The sequence below is a fragment of the Motacilla alba genome, chromosome 17, assembly GCF_015832195.1.
Source record: "Motacilla alba alba isolate MOTALB_02 chromosome 17, Motacilla_alba_V1.0_pri, whole genome shotgun sequence".
In the NCBI taxonomy this organism is placed as follows: domain Eukaryota; kingdom Metazoa; phylum Chordata; class Aves; order Passeriformes; family Motacillidae; genus Motacilla; species Motacilla alba.
The window spans coordinates 6,932,151-6,958,769 of NC_052032.1; the positions used below are offsets into that span (position 1 = coordinate 6,932,151).

General features: G+C 40.6%; 1 protein-coding gene across 1 annotated transcript in view; it reads right to left on the reverse strand.

Annotated features, from left to right (window-relative positions):
• Positions 1 to 26,619, reverse strand: part of MED27 (mediator complex subunit 27) — an 85,291-nt gene that overhangs the window by 34,033 nt on the left and 24,639 nt on the right. The window contains exon 3 of the mRNA XM_038156060.1: positions 18,268 to 18,398. Coding sequence (XP_038011988.1) covers positions 18,268 to 18,398 — 131 coding nt within the window. The remainder of the gene's footprint in view (positions 1 to 18,267; positions 18,399 to 26,619) is intronic.

The following is a 26,619-nucleotide window of genomic DNA, read 5'->3' on the forward strand; positions in this document are numbered from 1 at the left end:
CTCTTGGCTCATCTTCCCTTCTCATCCGCACACTGACTTGGTCTCTGCTACTCCTGCAATGCCTCTGTTCCAGCTGTAAAATCTTTATTCATGACACATCAGAAAGGAAAAACGTTCTTTCAAATAACTAACTGACTTCTAACTACCAGGAGGGGAGGTGAGGGCAGAAGGAGCAAATCTGAGTTGGGCACAGTTCTTCAGTCTTGGGGCTAAAGCACAGAATGAGAAGGAGGGAGTATCAGCACTGGAGAATATGAATCCACAGGTGTGAGAAGAAGTCAGGCTGTGTGGGCTGCAAGGAATTGATCTGCTAAGTCACCTTGAACAAAGGTCCTAAGGAACAAATTTGTTAAAATTTTTGCCCACTCTACCTTCAGAGAAGTGGAAGCAAGGAAAGATGCAAACCTGAGAGAAGGCAGACTTCCACTGATTCTTACAAATCTGCTTGTTTTCAACTTTGCTATGGATGTTATTTTGGTCATAGAGGAATTATGCTTTATTACTGAGTGGATGCAAAAGATTAAGTTAAGTGCTTAAATAGTCTAGCAGTGTTTACATATAAACACAGGGTGGTCTGCTGCAAAAGCATATGCACACAGAGCTGTATCAAACACTCACCATCTGCACTTCTCACTCACAAAAGGCCAAACCTGGTACAGCACTTAAGGACACATGTGGAATCATTTGGACAGCTCTCCAGAAGCCAAGACAGAGTGTTTAAGGGCTGGATTTACAAAGACATTTAGAAACCTGAGGCTGTGATTCAACAATTTTCAGGCTTCAGCAGCAATAGTGACATAAGGCACTGACACATCCCCTCCTGCACAGCATTCAGCCCCCTCAGCTGTGCTGTGCTGGAGGAGCTGGAGCTCACAACTGAGCTGGCTTGGAAAAAAAAGAAGTATTGGTTTAAATCTAAACCAGTTTCATGATCCAGCTCCCTGTGTGGCTGCACACACAGCGTGCCAGTACAGTTCCTGGCACTACACATCACAGGCCAGGACTGCTGCACACTGGGGTCGTTCTATTACAACAATAAAATATTGGTTTATGGTAAAATGTTGTTACTTAAGAGGCATTGTTTATACAGCAAACACAACTCGGAATTCTTCAGTGCCACCGTGAGTCCACTGCTAAGTGATGTGGTGCAGACCTGCCTGGAATGTCCTCAAAGGTCTGAGCTGACAGTGATGGCACAAATGAACACAGGTTCTCCTGCTGAAAGCCTCTGCAATGCAAACCTGCTGCTGAATCTAACAGTCTCTGGGCATCTGCACATTTACATTAAATATGAACAAACAGCTCTGTAACACACTCTGAAAACACATGCTGTCAGTGCATATTTTGTTTTTTAATACAGAGCAAAAAGACATCTCTTCACAATGCTGAATTCCAGTGCACCACCTTAAAAAGCATAACTTTAATAAGGAAAACTTTAAGTTACAAATAGAGACCTTGCGGTCCAATTCCCAGGCCTATTTTATTATAGTATTGAAATAGCTTTCTTTGTACTTATGTGGAATGCTCTTCAAAATGCCTTTAATTCACAGCAGTAATCATGAGAGGAATATGGATATTAGAATGTGTGAAAAAACAAGCATGCATCTACTTTACAGTCATCACCAGGATCCTGCCTGAGCCTGCACTGGCCTGTGCTTTATGAAAAGGAAAAGCATTAACTCCTTTATACACACCTTGAGAGGAAAACCAGCCCTCCCATAACCATTCAGCATCAGTGGTAAAATAATTTCAGAGCCAAAATCCCACAGCACAAATACATCGTTTATATTTCCACTTCATGAAACATGATGTTGCACCACAACAATAATAATATTGTTATTATTAACAATAACTGCTAAAAGGAGTAATTTTCAGGGGCCTGGGTAAGAATCAGAATTATTACATTAGTGTTTATCTACAAAGATGGTTCTTGAATTATTCCTAACTTTCCAAGCAATTTGAAAAGTTTGAAGTCTGAAACTCCACACATCAGCCTAAATTTGCACGTGCACACACATTTCCATACAGCAGAGCTGTGACAGAACTCCTCAGGAGAAACTCAAGCCAGAGTCCTTTAAAAAGGAAAAACAGCATTTGCACACACACAGAGCTGTCCCCATGGTGTTCCAAAGCTGAATAATGTCCCCACCCTCTCGGGGCTCCCCTGGGGTTGCAGGGTCAGTGCTGGGAGGTGAAGCCCCCTCTCCTCACTCCCAGTCCTGCAGGGAGGGACGGGGGGCTCAGCTGATGCTGATCCCAGGAAACACCAGACCCTGCTTTGACAAGGGCCTCAAAGGAAGGCACAGAGGAAATGCCTCAGTCCTGCCTCGAGGAAATGCGAGGGGCTGGGATGGTTTCTTGCCCAGCCAGATTCCCAAGGGAAGTGAGTGGGGCTGTTTCCCATCTGGGAAAGGCCCCGCTGTGTGCACTGACCCCCTGATGGGACTCTGACACCATGCATTACTCCACACTGTCACTGAACTTGAGTTCAGCCTTCTCAAGCTAGAATTCATTATTTCATACCATGTTATTTTCAGCTCTGCTATTGAAGATTTACTGCAACAGCAAAGCCTTCTCACTCTCTTTCTTTGTGCTTTATTTCTCCCTCAACAGAGCAGAAATTACAGTACTTACCTCCTTTTATGAACAGCAACAGATGATGCATGATACCTATTATTTATTCTATACTTATAGGAAGCAGAGAGATTTTACCTTTGGGTGCAGTGAGTGGTGAACAGGAAACACAGGATGTTGTGCCCAGTTAGACACACTGGGCTTGACCACGACAGGCACTGCTGGCAGGAAGAGATCTTAGTGATCACTGCTCTTAGGCACATCAACTCCCTGAACTTAGTGAAGGCATCACAAATTCCAGAGGCTGGGAGGAAGGGAAGATTAGGGATCTAACCCTCTGGAGAATAGCTAATACATCAGAACAGGAGAGCACAGCAGACCATTTCATACACAGGACTAAAAAGACACAGAATTAGCATGTGAAGACTCAAATTTTAGGCCTCATCAATAGGGTTCAAACAGCCACTCCAGAAAAATCATCCACTTCATGGTCTAGAGCTTTTGTGAAAATTATAAATTGAGGTAGAAACAGGCAAGTCTTAATAGCACTAGCTGTAAGGGTACTTAAGATACTTGATATCAGCCTTTAAGGATCCTTAAGATCAATTTGTTCTGTAATTAAGAGGGAAGCAAAGGTGAAGAAAAAAGCAGAAAAGATGAGATATAAACGTTGCACAGCCCACTGCAATTTATTACACAAGCTTTTACCCATTTCAACTTTCGTGATCACTTAGTTTAAGTTTTCTTGAGGGAATTTCATAATTAGTCCTGGTTTTTAGCTCTTCAGAATTATGATCTGACCAAGTACTTCGATCTGCCTGTGATACTATAGAGATAAAAATCTATCTTACAACTCAGAGGTTTATCAAAAGACTCCTTCAAGGTCATCTTCACACTTCAGTAGAAAAACTGGAGATAACAAGAACAATTAGGCGTTTATAAACTCAAGACTCTAGCAGTACAAACATTTAGGAGAGAGGAGCCCTTCAAAACACTATTTTATAAAAAATATGCTTTCATCACTTCTTCCTTCAGCATGACAAGCTGTTCCTTAGGTTGAGATTTTTTTATAGGGCTTATGGAAATTAATTGCGTGGCTTCCGCTGCAAGTCAGCGTGGGGGAGGAGGGCGAACTCCCTTGAGGAAACTCTCTGAGAAAAACTCTCTCCTTGAACAAGAAAGTTGGTTAAAGGAAAGGGCTCCTCATGGCTGTGACTCCTGGGCTTGGGGAGCACAGTGCAGACAAGTGACAGCACAAATTCACTGCTCCTTTCTGGCCATTTCCCCACTCCTGTCATCAGATTCCCTCTCATTTGTTATTTCCACTCACACAAGGATCGTGGGCAGCCCCAGCAGAGATCACACAGGTTTTAAGTTCACTGTGGCTTTTGAAATGCTGGAGCCTCTGAGCTGGAGTTTTAAGTCTTTCATGGGGCTGAGAGCTGGACTAAAGCCAAGTACCAGAGTAAGAAACACAGAAATTCAGAAGTGTAGTTCTGTAGCTGCACTGCTTGACATCACCTGCAGAGCTTCCCTGAAAAATAAAACCTAAGCTAGCATTAATGCCAAATATATCCAAAGCAGAATAAGCCCTGCAAAATTACCATGTCTGGTGCAATCTGGGAGAAAAGCTCAGCCTAGTAAAAAATAATATGATTCTGTTTATGTAGGCAGCATAAGAGAGGAAAGTGCCCAAGTGAAATCCAAGGAATGAAGATCTCCCAAGGTAAGCACAAATATTATCATTAACACTGCCTAGCTTAGCTCCAAATGCGTTTCCCAATCCTCTTCATGAATATCAAGCTCAAAACTTGTGAAGAGCAAATTCCTTTAAGGCATGTCAAGTTGGTTGTTCAAAGCAAAGAAATTCCAAGTTGTCAGATAATTTCTAACAGTAAATAGATACAGATTTAAAAAAAATGGACAGTCTATGCATCCACAGTCCTTTATTTAAAAAAAGAGAAAAACTAAAGCCTGTCCACTCTAATGTGACTGAGTGGTACAAAATAATCCACCTGTCCCAGGGTCTGTACTTGGTCAAAAGCCAGGGTTTGTACTCTGCCAAACGTCTCGAAAGCGCTGCTAGAGAAGGGCCAATAAAACATTTCTTGCAGACCCTGCAGACAACACGAGCCTGCTGAACCCTTTCTGATCAGCAGCCCCAGTGTCTGGCCTGTCTGTCAATGCCAGTGGCTCTCAGCAGGGAGTGGTTTATTATTCTAATAAGATGCTCCAATGAAGAGAGGGTCAGCTCTGAATCGCTGCCATGAGAAGATTTAATTAGATTTTTACACTGACTAAAGACATTCCCTGCACACACACAAAATTTTAAATATGGAGATAAATGACAGTGAGTTTTAAGGCAAGGTTACTTTTGTTTTCTTTGTGTTTTAAATCCCCTGTTTCTGTTTTTCCTTTTCTTGAGATAGCTGTTTGCATTATACAGTTACAGTGACCAAGCTTAAAGGTTTCTTGTGAAAGAGTTCAATAATTTTCTGATTAAAAACTCTCTGGGCAAACCTGAAGTATTCCACCCAACACAGAGCTCTATAATTTCCTAGCAAAAGGTCTGAAAACCCATACCCAATTAAAAATTAGAAAAACCCAACAAAACAACCCAAATTTTCTTCATCAAACGGTAAAACCTGCAGAACAGACTGACATTGAATACATGCCCATTATATACCAATGCATTCTTGTTATTAATATGCTGTTTTAATTAAAAATATACTGGATAAAGAAGAGAAAGAGGCTCAGCTGTGTGTGATCCACACAGCTGCAAACTACCTGTATGAGCAGACAGAACGTTCATTAAGGGTAACCTCACATCAAAGATTTTTCTAAAAGCCACCAGAGGAACGTTGAAGTCAAGCACAAGGGCCAGAGCTATTAGGGCTGTTTCAATCATTAGGAAACCATTATTTCCAATTCATGCTGCTACCAGGATACAGGTTCACCCAGTAACATGACAGCAAATTATATGATTAATTAGCTCCCACATAGCTCCTGTGAGTCAACCAGTTGAAACTGATGCCCCACAGAAACAGATAAAATATTACCCAATGGTAGCTACTGGCTGCACAGATCCTCCTGCAGTTACACTCCCAAACATCAGTGAATCTGCAGATGTTTTAAGGGAGCTCTCCAGCCATGCCCACTTTGTATTCACTACTCAGTGCACAACATGCATTTCTGTACTTGATTTTTCTTTCACCATTTAATTATTTTCACTTTTTTGCCTAATTGCCATCATCAAGTTTCCTGTAGATTCCAAACATGAACTACACTGGCATTTTTGTCTAATGGCACCCATTCTTAAGAGCACTTCATAAGCATTTTTAAAAAGGAGACAAAATATTTGCCTCCTTTGGCAATTTGGCAAAAGAAACAATGAGACAAACACTGCACAACAACTCTGAAAAGGATGATGGGAAAGCTGGAAGAGAATGCTTAACTGAGAACAAAACAAATGAAATTATATCCACCACTGAGAACCTCCCTGCTCTGACTGGTGTCCTGCACCCCATCCCACCAGCTGAGTCAAGCAGTGAGAAGTCAGCAACAGCAAAAATAAAAACCAAACATGGGAAACAAAACAAATCTCTCAATTTTGTTCTTTTCAAGGGTTTAAAAAGAACCCCAAAGGACATGTGTGAACAAACATTACCCAGTATTACAGCAGTTAGTGCTCCCTGACACCTGGAGAGGCTCTGCTCACTCAGAGCTGAACTTTCCTCAGTACATCCTCTCCTTCACGCTCAGGAGACAGGAATGAACTATTTATTTAGGATCTGAAAACACCAGGAGTCAACAGTGGAGAGACCTTACATGAGAGGAAACAACTTCATCCTTGAAACTCTCCGAAACAAACCAGAGCCGGTTAAGAGATAAGGAAATATTTGAAACAACCTGAAAATCTAAGGACCATCCAATAACCAGGTTCTCTGTGTACCTTACTCCCACGAGCATTTGAAGATATCTTGAGAATTTCAGCAGAATCTATTTGAAAGATGTGCAAAATGCAGACCTTTAAGATCCAGTATTTATTTACTGACACTTTACCAAAGCATTTAATGCAAAAGCAAACTGTTCACTGGCATTAAGAGTTTTTTGGTGGAGGGTGATGCCTAAGACAGCAAAAATTAACTGGCTTTAATACATACCAGCACAGAAAGAGATGATTCAATCATGGCATTGCTGAGAGATGCAAAAGAGCAGGACAGAAAAGATATTACAACACTCAGGCTTCCATATCAGAATCTTTATCCCTATTGATGACTTATTAAAAAACTGAGGGAAGACAGCAATTGTGGAACAACAAAATGAAATTAGTAGCAGCAGATAATATTTTAGTTGTACTAGCAAAAATTATAATTGATTTTCTGTCTGTGGTGTTAAAGTTGCTAACTTTGCTCTGAAAATAAATTTTAATTTTAAAAGCATAATCACATGTTAAAATAGTTCCACCTGGCATTTTCTGTCCACAAGCTCATTTTACAAGAGGGATACAAGAGCCACCACTGCTCTGTCATGTCAAGAAATCCATTTCACTTCCCTAGGAATACCTAAGATTAGAAAACATTAAATTTGCTTATCATCTGCTATGCTGTAAAATCAGCTTGTTGAAGAAGGAACCTTTTGTTTAAATGAAGAGCAACTTTCAAACTAGGAAAGATCATGGAAGCATCAACATAGAAACTGTTTTGAAGCCAAATTTCAGATTTAAAAAAACCCATGCAGCTATTGCTTTAAATGCCAGCACTCCTCCTTGTAGCACTCCTTTCAATTAACTCAGCTTCTCACTGTGGGATTTTTAAGCAGGCTACTATAATCTACATTATTACTTAATGGAGTTTCTTCAAAAATATCTGTTTTCTCCTTCCATCAGCCACTGCCCTCAAACTGTCCTTCTCAAGGGTTCACAAGAAGTGGGCTCAGCTCTTTCCAAGACCTGTCTACATGGCACACACAAATCTGTCATGAGCAAAGGCATCATCTTTGCTGAGCAACTGTCAAAATGCAAAAGCCAAAATGAAAGAAGGTTCTGCATGTAAAATAGGGAAGCACAAAAGCCTGGGTTTGGCTTCAGGGGAGCTCAGCTTTACAGGGCTATTTTGGACACAGATATTACATTCTGACTTAAAACACATCAAAATCGTAGGGTATTTTTTGCCACTCCTAGAGCACATTTGATTTTAATACCAAACGCCGAATACAACAATCAGCAAAAGAGTTCAACAATCTGAGGCCACAGAAGTTTAGGCAGCTTGACACAGACTGACAGGCTCCAGCCAGGCTTGTGTGGAATTATTTCATGCGCTGGCACTTTGCCTTCCATCACTGAAATGAGCACCTAAAGGCAAGAACACAGAGGATACAGGATAATACATCACCACTCATTTATCACAACAAATGCTGGCAGTGGATATTGAGAGCTTCCTATCAGGCCTTGCAAGTAGGAATTATCTGGTCATTCTTCCATTCCTCACAACATGTCATTCCCAGACTCTGGATTTTAAAAAATATTACCTGGTCTTGAACAGGCAAAAAATAAAAGGTAGAAGTCCAGACTCTGCCTGGATGAAGGCATCTGCTTTGTGGTTAATGCCTTCTTGCTCCATTCACTCCCAGCATCCCTGCACAGCTTCCAGATGAGAAAATTCTCACCATTTCCACGGGGAAACTGAGGCACAGAACAACTCAACAAAACTGTAATTTTCTCTGCAAGAAGTTATTTAGGAATCTCTGTATCTTGAAGTGCTTTCAAACATACATGGCACGGAATGAAAAGGCTGAACACTATTCCACAATCACATTTTGTGAGGGATGAAGTCAAAGCATTACAGGCAACAGAGGAGCATAATGATCATACACAGAATACAATTTTTATTTCATTTCATTCCAGGTAAGCTCAGCAAACGTTAAATAAGTGATTCACTACTTTACCACCAACTCTGTGCCAAACTTTCTTTCCCAAAACTGAGTTTCAAAGAACAATCTTGAGCAACACTAAAGCATAAATTTAATTTCAATGCAAAACTTGCTGCATGGAGGTGCTTTTGGTTGCTAAAATTAGAGGGCTTACTACAGGATTCCCCTGGCCCTGACTCAGACAATAAAGACACAGTGTGCAGCCACAGAAAAAAGCCAACCCAAGACTCCAATGTTAACAAGGTCTGCCCTGTGCAGTTTTTCTCCCTGTGTTACCCATGCAAAGGTAAGAATCAGGTAAATACACAAATAATGAGGTGAATGTATGTCAATTAGCAATGTGCATCACACTATTATTACACTTATTTTCACAGTAACAAACACACACTGCTGAGTAACATCAGTGAAATTGAAAGGATGGTGTTACTCCTGTGTAGGTAAAACTTACAGAGCACAGAGCAGGTGCCTTCCAAAATTAACCCATCAAGAATGGAAATAACAGTAAAGCAGCATCTACAAAGAGATGAAAACTGAGTCACTTCACCCAGTGAAAGTTACAAGGGTTCCATTTTATTTATTTTTTCCCACTGTGTGTTGGGAAAATGGGACTAGAAAATAAGTGTACCAAAATACTTCAAATCATTTTAAGTGAAGATTATATTTAGAGGAGAAAACCATGAAGTCATCAGCTGGAATTTGCTACCCCAAGCTTTTTTCATTTAACTCATCCATAGAATTCCTTGTAAACACATGAATACCCAGAGAATGCCCTAAAGTGAAATTAAAAAGTAATAACAGTTATTTTTAACAGCAGGTAAAGAAAGTAGAGCAAAGCAGTTCTCTGTAGTTAGAAAGGACAGCCAAGCATCCTCTCAGATCCTGCATGTGGCCAGGAGCACGGCCAGAGCCTGACACCACCATGGTCTCAGGGATGGGAACAGCTCCCTGAGCTCCCAGGAAACCTCCATGGTACAGTTCATCACTTGGGAAAACTTTCCCCTTTCCAGAGTTACTGCTGAAACGACTTTAATTGTCTTTATTTCCAGGTAAGATTTGCATTTTTGAAGTTTTTTACTGTGATACACACCTAGAGCTTCCTTCTCCTCAAGGGTACAGGGGTCCCATTTGAAAGCACTTTTATCCCCCCTCCCAGTGTAGCTGTTCAGTTTTCCTCTCAGACAGACAAAGGTTAATTTGTAGAGATGCAGAAATAAAGTTATTAATTAATACATTCACAATGGGCTTATACCACCCTACACAATGCAATTATACAATAAAGCTGATCTGGCTAAGCCATCAGAATATAAAGACCTTTTCATTCCACCTTATTCCAGCTCTGCTCCTCCTGCTCCTCCTCTCTGACAAGGGAATACACAACCAATGCAGATGGAAACACTTGCTGTAATACATTTTTGAATTTGGCAAGAGGCAGTTTTAATTTATTTTTTCAGACTGGCTGTCTGCTGCAGTAAAGCAGCCTCGAATCCCCCTCCCCCCAATAGCAAAGCTAAAAAAAAAAAAGGAACTGGGGAGGTTTAAAGCAATCTTATTATAAAATCACAGCTTTAGCAAAAGCTTTGATATCATTATTAGGTTCATACAAATTTCCTCTCTTATCTAGTTTGTTCTTCATTGTCTTAATTAGTTGAATCACACGTAGTTTGTGTTCTTTTTAACTTTTTTTTGACACAGAAACAAGCAGTTAAACTAGTATTTGCAGTCTTTAATTACACATTAAAATCTTCATCCTTGACTTTCTTTTTTACTGAAAGTACAGGGATTCCCTACAGTGCAATATTAATGTTCTGCTCTAAATGCTGCAAGGGCATCTTCTAATGGTTGGGACTGTGGAACAACTTTTAATTAATTGCCACCTTTTAATGGCACAGTACTCACACAAACATTACCTTTAAGGCAAACATACATCAAAGAGTCAGAAATTTGCTCTTTTACAACAGAGCTGAGGTCCCCAATAATTCTAAACTCACTAAGGGTCTTTTGCTCTGGATCTGTGCATGTTTTGGAAACAGCAGATCAACACTGCTACATGGCCCAGAGTCTCCAAAAAGATTCATCTTTTTCACCCCCCAAATACAGTGCTCCAGTTAATCTTCCCCAAAGTAGATGGCAATGATTTCAAATTGCTGTGCTTGGTCACACAGGGCTCCACATCACACAACAATCCTGTGTGGGGGATTATTTGTGGAATATGACAACAAAATATCAACAGCCACCAGCCCCAGGTGCTTTTTGGCTCATGGCTCCATGACAGGCACGTGCACAGAGCTCATCACATCAGTCCACAGTGGCTCACAACACACTTGTAGAAAAAGCTCCATACACAGCACAGGAATTGTGAAACCTTAATTGCATGCACCCTCTTTCCACAGTACTTGGCTGTAAGAGCTGTTGAAAAGTGAATAAATAGAATAGATTTTTTCCTCCGTGTTAAAACAGACTGTGAAGTTTTATCTCCTAACCAGTGTTCGCTGCCCAGAGCAGCTGTGGCTGCCCCTGGAAGTGCCCAAGGCCAGGTTGGACAGGGCTTGGAGCACCTTGGGATAATGCAAGGTGTCCCTGCCCATGGCAGGGGGTGGAATGGAATCAGCTTTAAGGTCCCTTCCCACCCAAACCATTCTGTGATTCTTTAATGCATATTTCAGTAATTTACTATGGATAAAGCAACATCCAAGATCCTTTTGTATTGTATGGGTAGAAATTATTCTCCTGTTAATGACTATCATAAGGAACATTTAGTTTCAGTCAAAGTATTTCCTTTGGATAATCTATGTTGATCAATGCCTGCTCGTTTTTTGTAATTACTTTGTAAGAAAATATGCAGCTGTATAGTACTTAATGGAATTAAATTAAATTCAGCATATAACTGCAGCCAAAAAAAAAAAAAGCACTGATTTGGCATAACAAAACAAAGAAGATTACTGCAGAAACCCCTGCTGTCAGATATATCAACACATTAGAAGATTAAATCAAGATTAAAATGTTTAAAAGAATTGTGTTTCTAAAGATGCACAGAGCAGCAAAGCTCATGTTCTGTATCTCTGGTATCTACACAGGTTACAAAGCATCTGTAAAGTCCCAAAGTTAACATGATACATAACCCAAGTGAATAGCACTGAAAACAAGCCAGAAATCAGACAATTTAAGAGCACCTATTTTAAAATTTACCTGTCACACTGAAATAAAATTTCAACTAGATTACTCCCTTCTCTCTTTTTTGGAGCAGAGTGTGGTAAGGTACCTCTGGCTACAAGCTGTGAGGTGACCCCTGTTAGTTATATCCCTGGTATGTCACTGGATTTGATCTCACTGGGGTTGCCTAATGAAGCCCTTCATGAATTAAAACTGGGCTGTGGAGGTTTTTCTGTCCAGCTGCATTACACTGCGTGCTCAACAGTAAATGCCACTGAACTGAGACACACTGCCATCACATTTAACAGCAGACCCTTTCCCCATATCACATTTATACAGAACACACCCAAAGCAGCAGGACACAACAACATCCAGTCACAGAGCTCTGGAACATTTGTCCCTGCTGCTGACCAGGGGAAATGGGAAGGAAAAATATTTGTCTTTAAAAGTTTAGAATCATCTCTCTTATCCAAATGACAAGGACTGGGTAACTCACTTCGTGTCACACCTGGAATCCAGAAAGGACAATGCAACACTCACCCAAGGGCTGTTCCCTGGGAAAACTGAGCTCCAGACAGGTTAGTGATGTGTCATCACCCTGGAACTGTCCCTGATCATTTGTTACAGATGGGTTCAGTCAAGGGAGATGCTTCCCCAGCTCTGGCATCCCAAAAGCTGGCTCCACAACCCCTGAAATCAGTGTGGCAGTCAGGGGTAAATGGCAATACACTGCAGCTCCCACTGAAACAGCTTCACAGAAGAGCTCTGCAACAGGAGTTCAACAATTTACTCAAAATAAAAAGAAAACAGCACAATGATGTGATCCAAACCGTGCACAAGACACCAGATATTAAAATTAGTGCTTGGCTGACATGGTACATGGCTGCAAAGTAATTAAACTTATTCCTGTAAATATTATTGTCTTACAATATAAAGAACTTATTTTTAATATTTTTTTCTTTCATATAAAAGGGGATTAATTTATGGAGCAAAAGGGTCACATGTTTCAGCAACATGTTCTTTTACAGTTCCTGTTGCACTGTCTGGCTAAAATCAAGCTAAAGAATTCTGTGAGAAACTTAAACATGAACAGGGATATGAAATGAGCTCCCAGTCTTGAAAGTTATTGGAAACTGATCTCTTCCTTATTAATACAATTCCCCATCATGTACTAAAAGATATCTCCATGTTCCAGAATGCAAACAGAGTTTTAATCTTTAATTATATTCGCAACCTCAGCTCTTCTGGAGAGAAGTACAGATGTGGGTCTGAGGATTATTGCTTTATTACATTATCATCTCCGTGGTATTTAATGAATATTGATACTTAATGCAGCTTCGCCAGTATAGGCAAAGAAGAATTTCAGAACTGCACAAAAAACTTCTGATGACTTTCTCAAACCAGAAAATACAGCCACACACTTCACTCTTCCACTCTTGAACACTCCAGGAGGAGGCCCAAAGCTTGGAGCCCTGATCCTGAATTATTGCAATAACAACACTGGCTGTTAAATAACCCCAGCCCTTCTCCTGGTGTCACACTGGACTGAATCAGATTCACCACAGAATTTGGGTTGGAAAGGACTAACACAGCATAATTTAAACAAGTTCTCTAAAAAATTACAAAACTTACGAACGTTTATTGGCTTAAGCATGTTTTGCCATTACCTTTAGAAAAACCTGCCTCTTTCCTACATACTGAAAATCCCTGACCTTAGGAAGCAATTAGATGCTGTTTACAAAACAAAACGCTGAAAAAACGCTATCCCCCAAAAAACTCTTGGCAAAGGGCTCAGGATTTTTCCTTAATGCAAAAATGATAAATTATACAAGTTAAGTTCCAAAGAATTTATTCTGGCACATCTGATGACTGGGTGTATAGTTTTATATATATATATATATATCTGTTAAAAACAGCAACTTTTTTATTTAACACTAAATCCTTCCTTAAAAGTCAATTTGAGTATCCTGAAGAAAGCTCTTGACCAAAGCCAAAGGAATCTGACAGTACTAATTATATGACAGAACCATTGAGCAGATAAGACATTAATGCTGTGACAGAACAACACTTTAAGTATGCTGGTATTAAATTAAACTCCAATAAACACAGAGTTTGGGATATCTGTACGGTTCTGTTCCAAATCCAGATGAACAAATACCTGCTGAGCCAGGAAATTAAGGTTTTAGGGAATCCACTCACTATGCAGCATCTTTAGCTAATGCAGTTCCAAAGGATGCAGGAAGTATGAACTTCTTTTGAATATATCCTTCTTCTCTAGAAGAATCATCCTGAGGTGCAGAGACCAGATCAGAGACCTCCTCCATCTCACCCAGAACAATGAGTAGAAACAGAGTGGCCATCCAGAGTCTCTATATCCTCAAGTCCTTGTTATTTCCTAAAAGAAAAGTTATCTCCACAGATTTTTTTTTGCTTATTCATCTAGAACAGTATCATGGGCAGCACTGTCTTTTCCTTTATTAAAAAAAAAAAAAAAAAGAAGTAATTTTACTGGTGTGCTCCTAGCAATAGAGCACGAATTTACAGAGATTTTTACTCAATCTATTACAGTATTTTCACTGTCAAGTCAGGGCATACATCAGACCACAAGAGATTTACAAGACATGTTGAAGAGCCTTAAAACAAAGAAACTGGACTCTCTTTTACTCAAACCTCTCTGTTCATTGAGCCTGATGTTGTCAAACAAGAACAAGACTTCCACTTGTTTATTGTTTATAGTGTGCTTATTTCTTCAAAACCACAAAGTGACAACAAATGACCCTAAAAGGCACCATAAAGGGCAAGAGTCTCAGTGCCTTCTGTGGTGATCAAGTTTTTGTTCTGGCAATTTTCTTCCAGACAGAGAAGACAGACAATCAATCTGGGAGCACTGAGAAAGCCCCACACAACAGAGCTATCAAAATCACCGTGTTTCCAACTGAGACCCCTAAAAATTCCCATTAAAACTGACTGACTCTTGTGTGTGCCACTGAACTCCACTACAAGAATGCAGACAGCATCCTGGGCTTCCTCTTCTCCTCCTCCCCCAGCTCACAGTGGCTCACTGCTGTTGTTTTCCAGCTGGCCAGTGACACACCCTGGGATCCCAGCAGGGTGGTCCAGCAGCAGAATTACCCTGTGGACACCCCGCTCTCAGCACTCCCCAGAGAATTCTGCTGCCTCACGGTCTCAGAGATAACTTCCTAACTGCAAATTTGCTTCTGACATGTGGTACCAAGCAAAATAATACCAGATTAATTAAATGCACCAATTCCTACATTTCAAGAGGAAAAGAAAAGCTATGCCATCATTTCCTATTGTCTTTATTTATTGATTCCCAAGCAGGAGCAGCCACCCTGGCTTTCAGTGGGGCTGCACACAGACACTTCCCCAGGCACTCAGAGGAGCTGACAGCTCTCAGCATTTCAGCAAACACTGCCTTGAGATTCCTTAACAGAAGGAAGGAACCCAGAGCCAGATGAGAGGCATGTGAGGGAACGCATCCATTAGCACGTACAGGGAGATGTCTTGTTAATAGAAGACAGAAGGAGGGACAAAGCAGGCAGAGAAAGCAGCCAGCAGTTAGTCATTTTCTCACACAGATAATTTGGCAGGGAATGAGACACACATCAATCCAGTCTTCCTTTCTGCGCTTTCAGAGCCAGGGAAAACCAATACTGAAAAGCAAAACCCAGCGCCAAAAGGCCTCTCTTCAAAACTGCTCAGCACCCTTACAAGTCCTCAGATAAACAGAAAAATGCAGATTTTCCTCATAGCAGCTGCACGGGGCAGAGAACTTCCATTTTCAAAACCACATTTTGGATTCAAAATTGCTGCTCCGTCTCAGGTATTTACCAGTGAAGAGCTAGAGGCTCTCACCTCCAAACCAGAGCACATCAGAAGACAGCCTAAGGTTGGGGAGGAAAAGGGGTGAGGACCTGCCAAGAATCACTTTTGCCATCACCAAAACCCTTTCTCCAGCTCCTTCTATGAGCATAAAATAGCAAGAGATGGCTGAGCCTCCAAGACAGGCTTGGGTTTGCTTTGCTTGATTGGTTTAAAAAAAAAAGGCATTTTGGAGGGGAAAGAAGAAAAGCAGAGCAGGGATAGAGACTGAAGGCTCAGGTGAACAGTGAATTGAACAAAACTTGATTTTTCTGCTTTTGTGAGACCAAACATCATTTGGGAAGTTTTAAGTTAGTGGAATACAACCCAAGTCTCACCCCAGCAGCACAGACCAAAGACATGGATGAACAAGAAAACTGCTCAGCTTGCACCACTCCCATGGAGAATGTGAAGTGCACAAGCAAAAGTTACTCATGCAGTTTCTTCAAGGAACAGGACCATAAATAAACAGATAGTAACCTGCCCTCTAATAACACCTGTAACTCAAATAAAGACATGTTTACAAGTAAACTAGCCATGTGCAAAATCTGCATAGGAATAAATTAGTTTTAGGAGATTCTTTGCCCAAATCATCACCTCTGATACCTCCTGAGCAAGTGTTTCCTGCATTTCTTTGCTGGCAGAGAGGATTTACTGCAGTGTTGATATTCACTCCAACCTGCTCTCCTGAAATGACATTTTGGCATACAGCTGGTTTCAACTACTCCTGTTTAAGAAAAGCTCAAGATAATATAGCTGCTCTGAACAACATTTAATAAACACTTGATTCATTGTTACTCAGCCCAATGACTTGTCACTGAACTTAATTTTCATAGCATTCATCAAAGCAAAAATAGACCAAGAAATAGTTATCCCTTTCTTGATGAATTAATAAAGCTTAAAAAAAATCCTTGAATTGCCATGGGAATATTAGGATGCAGGATGCCCTTTCAAGGAGATCTGTAGTTTTGCATCTGGATGTTTTCTTCTTTTGCATTTTATAAAGAATGAAGGGAAAAAAAACCCCACTGCATGATTCATCACTATTTGCATGAAACTACAGCAAAATCAAGATATTAAAATCCATTTGTCACACCTTTTTTTTTTTTTTCCTCTAAATACTTTTCATAAGCCTATTTCAATAAGTCTTTTCATAATCTGCTTCTGTCCTGTGCTGGAAACAAGATACTGAGCCCAACAGGTATTTGATTTGCTTTAATATCACTATTATTCTCTTAAGACACACGGAGATAGCACAGAAGAACAAATATGGAAAGGTCAAAGAGGAGCCAGAGAGGAGGCAACCAGTGATAGATAAAGGGCCAGCTCAGCAGAAACACATTTTCCCTGTGAATAATGCTGGAAGTGGTAATAAGATACTGAAACATAATTCAACTACTGCTTAAAGTTTAGCTACCACACTAAAATTTCAGTCTATCTGCAGATCCTAGGTAAATGCACCACTGAAGGAAAACCATCTACAGATAACAAGACATATAATACTTTTAAATACGTATATTATGTATCTCACATTAAGATTTATACAGCTGCAGCTGTTAAGGAACAGTTTTTTCTATGCAAAAGTACAAGTTAGATCTTTATACATATTTCTAGCAACTAGAGAGGCCGTGATTAAGAAATTAAAGAAAAAAACAACCAAAATACTTTAGGACCTCTGAAAAAACTGTGTCAACTGACATACCAGTACCCCACTTTATAGACTTCCTGGAGAAGGAAATCCATTTGAAGCTCCAGATACCCCAACAAAGAAGGAAAACTGACCAGCCAGTTTGTCACAAGATACCCCTGTTCCATCCCACATATCAGAGAAACAACATCTGGTTTTCAAACTACTGCTAGAGCTCCCCTCAAATCATCCTCCTTTGTCTGATATATTGGTTAAACAACAGAGCATTTTATGGATTCTTGAATTACCAGCACTTTAAAGTTAATATACAAGGGGAAAGCTCTATTGACTCTGATTTTTTTCACATTTCCTTTAAGAAAAAACCCTCTAAACGTTGACCTGTGAAATCTGGTGACAACAGGGACTTTTATTATTACAGGTACAAGGTTTTTGGTAGCACAGTGTTTATACATCAGTGACTCTTGTTTTGAGAAGAAAAGCAGGCAGTTTCCACAAACTACAAGGATGCTCAGCACAATGAACAATTGCTTAGCACTTCATTTTCTACATAATAACCATTTTCTTACAGGTAACTAAATATATTTCAGGCGGTTTATTAATTTATAAGCTTCGTTGTGCACATCTCTGTGTTTCTGGCATCACTACACACAGGCTGCTCAAAGTGTTGATACTCTCTGTCCTCAAACAGTTTCTAAGTGTCCTCATAATTGCTTGTCACCTGTAAAAGAGGTTTAGATCCGATGCAAAATTAACATATGGTGAACAGATGGACTCGGAACAGACGTTTGCCGAGAAAGTACTCACACCAAAGACTTTCTGGCTTCAGTCTTTTAGGACCTTCAGAAAAGTCCTGCTTGAAGCTCCAAGTCATAACAATCAGGTGAGCATCATTCCTCAATGACAAGCTCGTGCTGCAAAAAGTTTTTTAATGATCTGCTACAAAGAGAACGTGTACGGAACAAAAACGCAAGCACGAGGCCGCTTATTACGATGACTGAAAATTAAACCAAAAAAACCAGTAAGGCAATAAGAAATATTTCACCCCCCTGCATGGAAACTCTTCCAAATATTCCATTACTTACTGAGGAGGCAGGACAAGAGTTGTTGGCTGGGCTTTTGGTCTGCGCTTTGCAGAGACTCCCATCTGGTTGGCTGAACGTTTCAGAGACTGCTGATTCAAAAGGCCAGATGCCAGCCCAGCATGGTACTGCAACTGGATAAGAAAAAACATATATATATATTAAAATACACACCACTGCAGTACTCTGTCTGTGTCAGACCTTTGCTACCTGTGGCACCTGATTCAAATTACAGCCAGTCAGGAAGTTAGTGAGTGGTATTTCAGATCTATTGCTTGGTGGAAGACAATAGGGACAAAAGCAGATGGGAAAAGTCTGCTGTGAAATGGGTATGAGGAGCAAGTTATGCATTAGGGCAAGTAAGATGGTGAATCAAGGACTTCCTCTCAACTCTCTCTCGAAACTTGGGCTTGCTTTTAAACACTGAAACTGTTTCTCCTCTCTAGGGAGTAAACATTCTCACTTTAGGAAGAAGATAAGAGGAAGACAGATGCAACCCTTTCACAACATAAACCAGCTTTTTAGAAATAACACTCATCTTTTTCTTCTTAAACATAAAACCACAAAACATTTGCAAAGGAGTTTCTATCACTGTAAAGACAAATCTTGCTTTTAAAATACCTGCTTGCACATCTCCACGGCACTGCAGAACAATTCACATTCAGCAGCTTTCTCCTCAAAACTTCTCTTTTCCTTTGCCAATAAAAGACAAATTTTTGAAGGACACAACATGAATCGGCAGGATTTTGAGTGCACTCCCACAGCTCTCAGATTTAAGAACAGCTACAGGGCTCTGCCTGTCCTGCAACCACCTCCAAGTGCAACAAGTTCTCCTCTGAACACTTTCAATTACATTCTGAGTTCCCCATTTTTGAACTGGAAGGGGGAGGAAGACTCATTGGCAGACAAATGAGATTTCCTGCATCATTCCAGTACCTGGATCTACGTGTTCATTGCATTGTCTGAAGATTTGTTCTGAAAAAAGATGAATTGTTTCACAGTTAACCCCTCTAACCCCATGGTCTGCACATAAAAAATGGGTTCATCAGGAAAGTATGATTTTAAAATGTTCAGAAAATGAAATGGTCTTAGACCAAGCTGTTCTACAGGGGCTGAGTGAAAAAGAGGGATGGAAAGCTTGGAATGATGTACTCAAAACCACCTGTGAACAGGAGGGGAGCAATCCCCTGAGCCAGTTTGACTCAGATGTCACTGCTCAGCACATCCAGAAGGATTTCTATCAGGCTCCTGGTTCTCTTGGCTGCTTTGCCACGTGAGCTCAGCTGTGGCACAACATGAAGACACATCACATTCCTAATGGGAAGAGAGCTGTGCTCTGCCAGGGAAGGGGGGGGATTTTATAGCCCCAACCAATGGATTCTGCTCAAATTTGTTTTTCTCCGACAGTTTTCTGAAATGAAAAAAAATCAATGAGAGCGATGGAGGGTCCATGTTTGAAAGGCCATGTTTCAGTGTCAGGGGCTTAGTTTTCAATCTTCACTACCTGAATGTGCAGGCAGTGCAATATGCAGGGAATTAAAGGCAAAGACAGCTCTGGCAGAAGAGCCCCTTGACTCCTGGAATATGCTTTTCCTTTTCCTTCCTGCATCTTTTTGTGCTGGTGCCATCATCCACCGATGTGCCCTGTGCAGGTATTTCAGGTAAACAACATTATTTGGACACTTGCTCAGAGATGGAGGTAATCACTGGTACCAATCAGAGATGGATTTTAAAGGTAACCTCTTAAAAACATTTCATAACCCCCCAGCTAGTGACATTTAGTGGTCAGGCATTAAAAAACAACCAAAAAGCTACTAAAGGAATAAAAAAGAAACAGATTCTAAACCAAAATTTTGGCCTTCAAGGCTGACTCCCAAGTGATTAAGTTATTTTTATTAATTATAAGTATTTCTCCCTAATCTACCTTTCCTCTTAGGAATGCAGGTCCAACTGTCAAAACCTGTAAGGGCCATTAAATATTTACCAAACCATCTTTATAATGGGAGAAAAGGTCAAAGTTAATAAAACTGACAGGCAGCTTCTGTCCAGCTTGATTTATACATTATTAAAGCAGCATCACACACTGTACTGCACAGAGTGCTGTCCTTTTTGGGGACAGGGGGTGTTCACTGAAGGGACCAGGAAATTGTTTCTAAATAATTTTTCTGAGGAGCAGAAGCAAGACTGAAAATAGTGCCAAAGCAGGACCACAGGTATCAGAACTATGGCCAGGAGATTCATGGTCTGATGGATAATGCAGGTGCCATTCAGTTCCCTCTTCCTCTTACAGAATAAACACCTTTGTCTGCCAGCATCAACCATGAGAGAAATGTCAGCTAAAAACACACCAACCCCCCCACCAAATTTTTGCTTACTAACAAGAGAATGCCATTTCCAAACACATTCTCTCCACTTTAGGGAAAAGTGCTGAAATGCACTGTCAGAGGATGTTGTGGGTGCTAAAAGGCTCATGCAGGGAGGCTGAGATGAACTCATGGGACACAAATCCTTTTTGGGGTTAATGAACAAACAGAAACTACAGGGAGCTCAAGGAGTCCTGAATCCAGGGAATGCTGGTGGCTGCAAGAACACTGGGGAGAAAGCTGTGGGCATATGGGACAGGAGGGGACAGAGCCTTGGGCTGGAGTTGTTGTGTTCCAGCACCTCTGGGGGGTCTGGGACCCCACAGCCAAAACTGCAGAATCGCTGATGGTCAAACCTGCCCTGCCCAGGGCACTCCCAACAACATTCCCAACAACCTCCCCTCTGCTCCTGGCACCTGTGCCCAGCCAACCAGCACAGTGAATACCCACTGAAATGAGCACTGCTGCAGCACTAGGCAGTCGGGCAAATCATTCCCCTACCAGCTGCAAAGGAGTTCCCCATCACTACTGCAAGCACCCACGTTTTCCAGCTTTGGGGAATTCCACCTGGCTTGTGTGAGGCTAAGCTTTCCCTAATGAAATATTTTTCTGCATAATATCAATAAGATCGATCCGTTTTCCCCAATACATGCAGATGAAACAGAAAATCTATTTCAGAAAACCAAGAAATCAAAACCAGCAACAACAAAAATCCATTTACAACATTTAGCAGCCAGGATACACCCCAGTGCCAACTTGTACAGGTTTATGAAGAATTTCATGATAGCTGATATTTTTCTTGAAACTGCAGTTCCAAGTAGATGTGTGAATTCTACACTTTAAAATCAAGTGACTCTTCTTAGGAATGTAGGAAAGGTACTGAAAGTAACACTTCAATACATACAAAAGATTTACATGAAGCTAAATAAAAACAGAACTGAGATTACTTTAAATTATTTTTCAAGATTAATTATTTTGCTACGTTAATGGTCACATGCCTAGATTTTCTAGCACAAAATGCTATCACTAATATTTCATATTTTCAGTGTTCCAGAGTATATGAAAACTGTATTCCTGTATTAACAGCTCCTTATCTTCCTCACTAAGTGAAAAGCATCAACAGAGAAAGCACTTGGCAGTCACTTTTCTCACAGCTGTAATTGTAAGGAGGGCAATTTCTTCATCTACATAAGATAGCTTTGGCTTTCACAGGAACCATTTAAACAAAAAAAAAGGTGTATTGAAGAATTACAGACCTGATTTAGTACTGAAAGCATTAATATTTTGAAGAACTTAATATTTTTTCCTTACTCTACTCCAGTGACCCTTCTTACCAGAAATAAGGTAATAACACATCTCCTAAAACAATGAAAATAACCCAAAAGAACCTCCCCATCCTCAAAAAATCCTGTCTTGTGCAGATGATCTTTAAGATTTGGAGCAGACAGAAAACTTCTGCTACAGCCAGAACCCTGCAGAAGAGGCCCCTTTGTTCAGCTGGGAAGCACTGACCATATTGTGACAGGTTTCCATCTTAGCCTGCAGGGTTACTTTGCAGTGAAAGTTATGAAACCACAAACATGGGCACAGCGCTCATTTAAAACTTTGAAAACTAAAGCTTCATCATTAGAATCAAGCTGGGTCTAGAGGTCTTTAGTTTACATAATTCATGGGCTGGAGATTTTGCATGTGCTGACTGCTGCCCAAACAAGTGAGTGCACTGCACTTACTGACAAGGCCATCCAAAGCTGCAAAAATTGGTTGAAAGAAGGTAAGAATCAGGGGAAAAAAAAAGAAAAAAGCAATCAGTTGGAGCATTAGCAACTGATCACATCAGCTACAGCTGCACATTACATTTTGCCATTAATTAAAGCTTTCTAAGCAACAACACTTTAAAAAGTGAAATCAGAAGAAAGATCTTGTTTGTAATCACATTACTCTGTTACTTCTTCCATTCTTATGTAAATACTTAGTGATCATATATATAAGCAGAAAAATGTTTTCTCAAATGCAGGTAATGTAAAGTTTATTTCCATTCCTCCAAGAAATGCCTTTTAGAGAGGTGGCCCACAGATACTCACCCACTGTGGCATTTTTTGAGTTCACTGTAATCCTGGTGATGCACATTTGCCTCTCTTAGGATGCTCAGTGCTCTGCCCCTCATCATTAAACAAATTCTCCCTTGCAGATGAAAAGGGATTTGTTTATTATGATAAAACTCTACTTGCTCTTTTGAAAGAGCAGCGAGCAAGCAAGCAGGACACTCCCACAGTTTCATCTCTGCAGACTAAAGTAGGCAAGAGAGAAATTATACTACCTTAATTGATATTTTTAAGCTTTTTTTCGGATAATGAGGGCTGTTTGGAAATTCTCTTTTTCTCCTAACAATGTTTGATCATTTTAGGACAGCTGAATTCTTGACTTGACCAAAACAGCAGCAATAAGCCAAAAGGAGAGCCTCCAATTTCTTTACTCATTGGTTTTCCTCTTGCTGAGCTGGGTTGCAGGCTTTTCAATTAACAGAAAAACTCAACACTGTGTCTTTGCTCTACTGTTTAATTAGGACCCTTTATTATATTTTTTAAAAGCATTTATGCCCCTCAAACACTTTCCAGTTTACAAGAATATTTAAACAAGAGACACCTATCCACGAGGAACAAAGGCTGCTTCCATCCCATTCTTTTTTAAATTGCTGTGGAAAAGTTATTACCCCTTTTGCCAAACACCCTGATCTGACTAAAATGTGACAATTATGAGCTCACACTTCTCTTAGTGTCCTCTCTCGTGCCTGGGCTGTGAAATGCCAGGTCAATAAACTGGGATACGGAGCAGGCTGGGAATATCAGCCCTACACAGGGCTTCTCCCTTAGGGCTCTCTCCTCCCTCCCTGACCTAGGGAGCTCAAAAACAAGCTGAGACATATTAATTTATTTATATATATAATGACACAATAGTAGGAAATGCATTGATACACATCCCTGTTTCTTTTAATGCCTTGTCTTTGCCACAGGTTTTATTCCATTGTCTCTGAATTCCTATTTTTGCTGAGAGTGCTGTTTTAATTAGTGTCAGATTTCACCCTAAAGTGTGTTCTTCCCATACTTTTCTTTTGAAAACACAGAAGTTCTGGTGATGAATGACTGCTGATGAATGCTCCCTCACTCCAATACTGCTTGCCAGCCTTTGGCTTTTAACCATGCAGAGATAGCAAATCTCATGGCACTTTCTTCAAGGAATTGGTCAAAACTTCAGCATCTGCATCCTTGCTGCCAATAAAAGGACCTGCACTGTTCAAAGTCTCTGCAAAAGCCACTACTTCTCCTCCATGTTTTTAAAAAATGTTCTGGAATCCATTTAATAGCTACAGAAGTGGCATAGTCTTGCTTTTTGGATAATGTCAACATAAAGGGACGCTACACAGCCACCAGGCTGAATTTTAAAGGGATCTAGTGTTTGAAATGGATAAAGAGGCAGAGTAATCATAATCTGGGGTTACAAGCTACTTTATGTACTCTTTAGAAGAATAACTGTATTTTATGCTTTAAATGTTTATACCTCCAGGTATTCTGAAGGGTTTGAACATACATATTTACTGAAAGATAACTAAATGAACTGGCATTTATTTCCTTGTATATGCAGCTACAACGTAAACACATAACAGAACTACAAAAAGCAAAGTAGAATTATTACATGGTGTTCTGCATCCAAATGACAAAATAAACCCAGGTGAGTAACAAACAGAAAATAAATGTTCAAGCAACCCTGAGCTGAAGGCAGGTGCTGGGTACAGAGGCTGTCCAGAATAGGTAAATGGTCCTAGTGTCACCCTGTGAGTGTATTCACAACTGTGTGTTCCTTTAATGGACTTCATTAAAGTCTAAAGACCCAAGAAGTGCACATGATCAATATCTGACAGAAAATCCTAATTCCTTTTTGACAGAAGCATTATCTCTGTATAGGACAAACAATCTATAGCAGGGGAAAGCCATCATTAAACTCCATGATAAGGACACAATTAGGACCTTCCCCCAGAGCTCCATGCTCCCTTAAACAGCCACCAGAACCCTGGAGACACTGCCCTCCTGCTAAAATTAGTATTTTCTAAAGCCCTAGACTAAATCTTTGGTGTCAGGGGCTCAGGTGGCAGCTGTGTCAGTATGAAGAATGACCTGCTGCCTCTGTGACAGGGGGTGCTCAGGTGCTTAGACAAGAAATGGGAAGATAAAGCTCAAATGGCAGAATAAAGGGCTGCAATCAGGTACAGAAACGCTCCCCAAACTGGCCAGCGCCATGCCATGATTTGCAGCTCTGAGGGGGGACCTTTACTACAGCAAACAAAGTGTTTTACAGACAAATCAAGAAATTAATACTCTTCAATAAAATGGCTACATGGTGCAGCTTATGTAAATCCAACCAGTACAGTGCACAATCAGACAAAGGGGAGACAGGCAGTCAGAGCAGAGATGAGGGAAATCCATCGGTGGGTAAGCAGTGGAACAGTAATAACAGCACCCAGTACTTGTGCTGCTGATTTATTCTTTCCCTAACTCATTACACTTAATTATTTTAACTTCTGTTAAATGCCTTTGCTTAGCTTTGGTGACTTGCACAATAATTAAAATGCACAATATCTATAGACTTTAGGCAGATGCCCATCCTAATGCCTGACAGCAGCCCAGCTGAGGGGTTTTCTGCCAACACAGGGAAACCTGGCTTTCCTGAAGGGGAAATTAGAAGATCACAACTCCACAGTCCATCCCAAGGCTCTGCCAAGCTACACCAGACATCACCACCCTCTTCTGCTCCAGGTGACCACCCTGCTGTACCAGCACAGCAGAAGGGGCTGAGGGAATATTGTTTAAACTGAGCTGAAGTTGCCAAATCAGGAGCTAATTCTTCCTTAAATGGTTACTTTGCTAATGTATTTCTTTACATCCAGCAGGCATCCTGAAGCAAGGCTGCAGGGGATGATGATTTCCAGCCTGCCAGTGACAAGCAATTAAAGCTTGAAGCTGGAGAATTCTGGAACAGAATGCACGAGGCCTTTTCCCCTATAAGAACATTCCCACTACAGCTGCAGGATATTCATGACCAGATTGATTTATCCACCTTTTCTAGACAGTGTGAAGTAACCCACAGAAAATATTCTTCCACAAATAAGAGCAAATCTTAAATTTAAGGTCACTGGTATCACTAATTAGAGTAAGAGGTTTTAACTCTCATCCTTCCCATGTAACACCTGAGACTTTTACAGAGACAAACCCTGGAATCACCACAGGTGTCTGGAAATTCTGAAAAATCAGATTAAAAGGTATTTAAAGTTAGACATCCAAAAAATAAATAGACATTTATAAAAGTCTTAGGCAAATTACTTCTTCAGACATCAAAGAATTAAGTTATGAATGTTTTTGGGAATGCAAAAAGAATCTATCAGGTTTGATTGATAAAAGTGTAGCTTTTAACCAAGACTGAAAAAATGGAAGACTGGCAACATTCTTTTCCAGAATAATATGCTTCCTCTGCTTTTTTCCAGCATAGTGCACATAAATCAAAGAAATGTTAAAGAGGCCCATACATCACAAGCTGGCATTTCTAAACTATTTACAAAATCTGTTATAGTCAAGAGGATGGAAAACATAAGAGTGTGACCAGCAAAGTTCCTGCAAGAAAAAAGTCAGTTCTACCATCCCAGCAGGGTAAAGGTTGGAAACTCTTGACTGTAGACTTTAAAACCATTAAACCAAGACAATCCTGACACTGCAGGTTTGCAAAAAGCAAACAGGATGGTGTTACCAGCCAAATCTGGTGACAACTAGACCAGAGCCCTGAGTGCCATGCCCAGGGATGGTGACTTCACCTTCCTGGCCAGCCCCTTCCAATGCCTGAGCAGCGTTTCTGTGGAGAAATCCTTCCTCACGTCCAACCTGAACCTCCCTGGCAAATGCTCTAAGGAGGACTGAAGTACAAAAGCAGGGCTGACCTCACTGCAGAC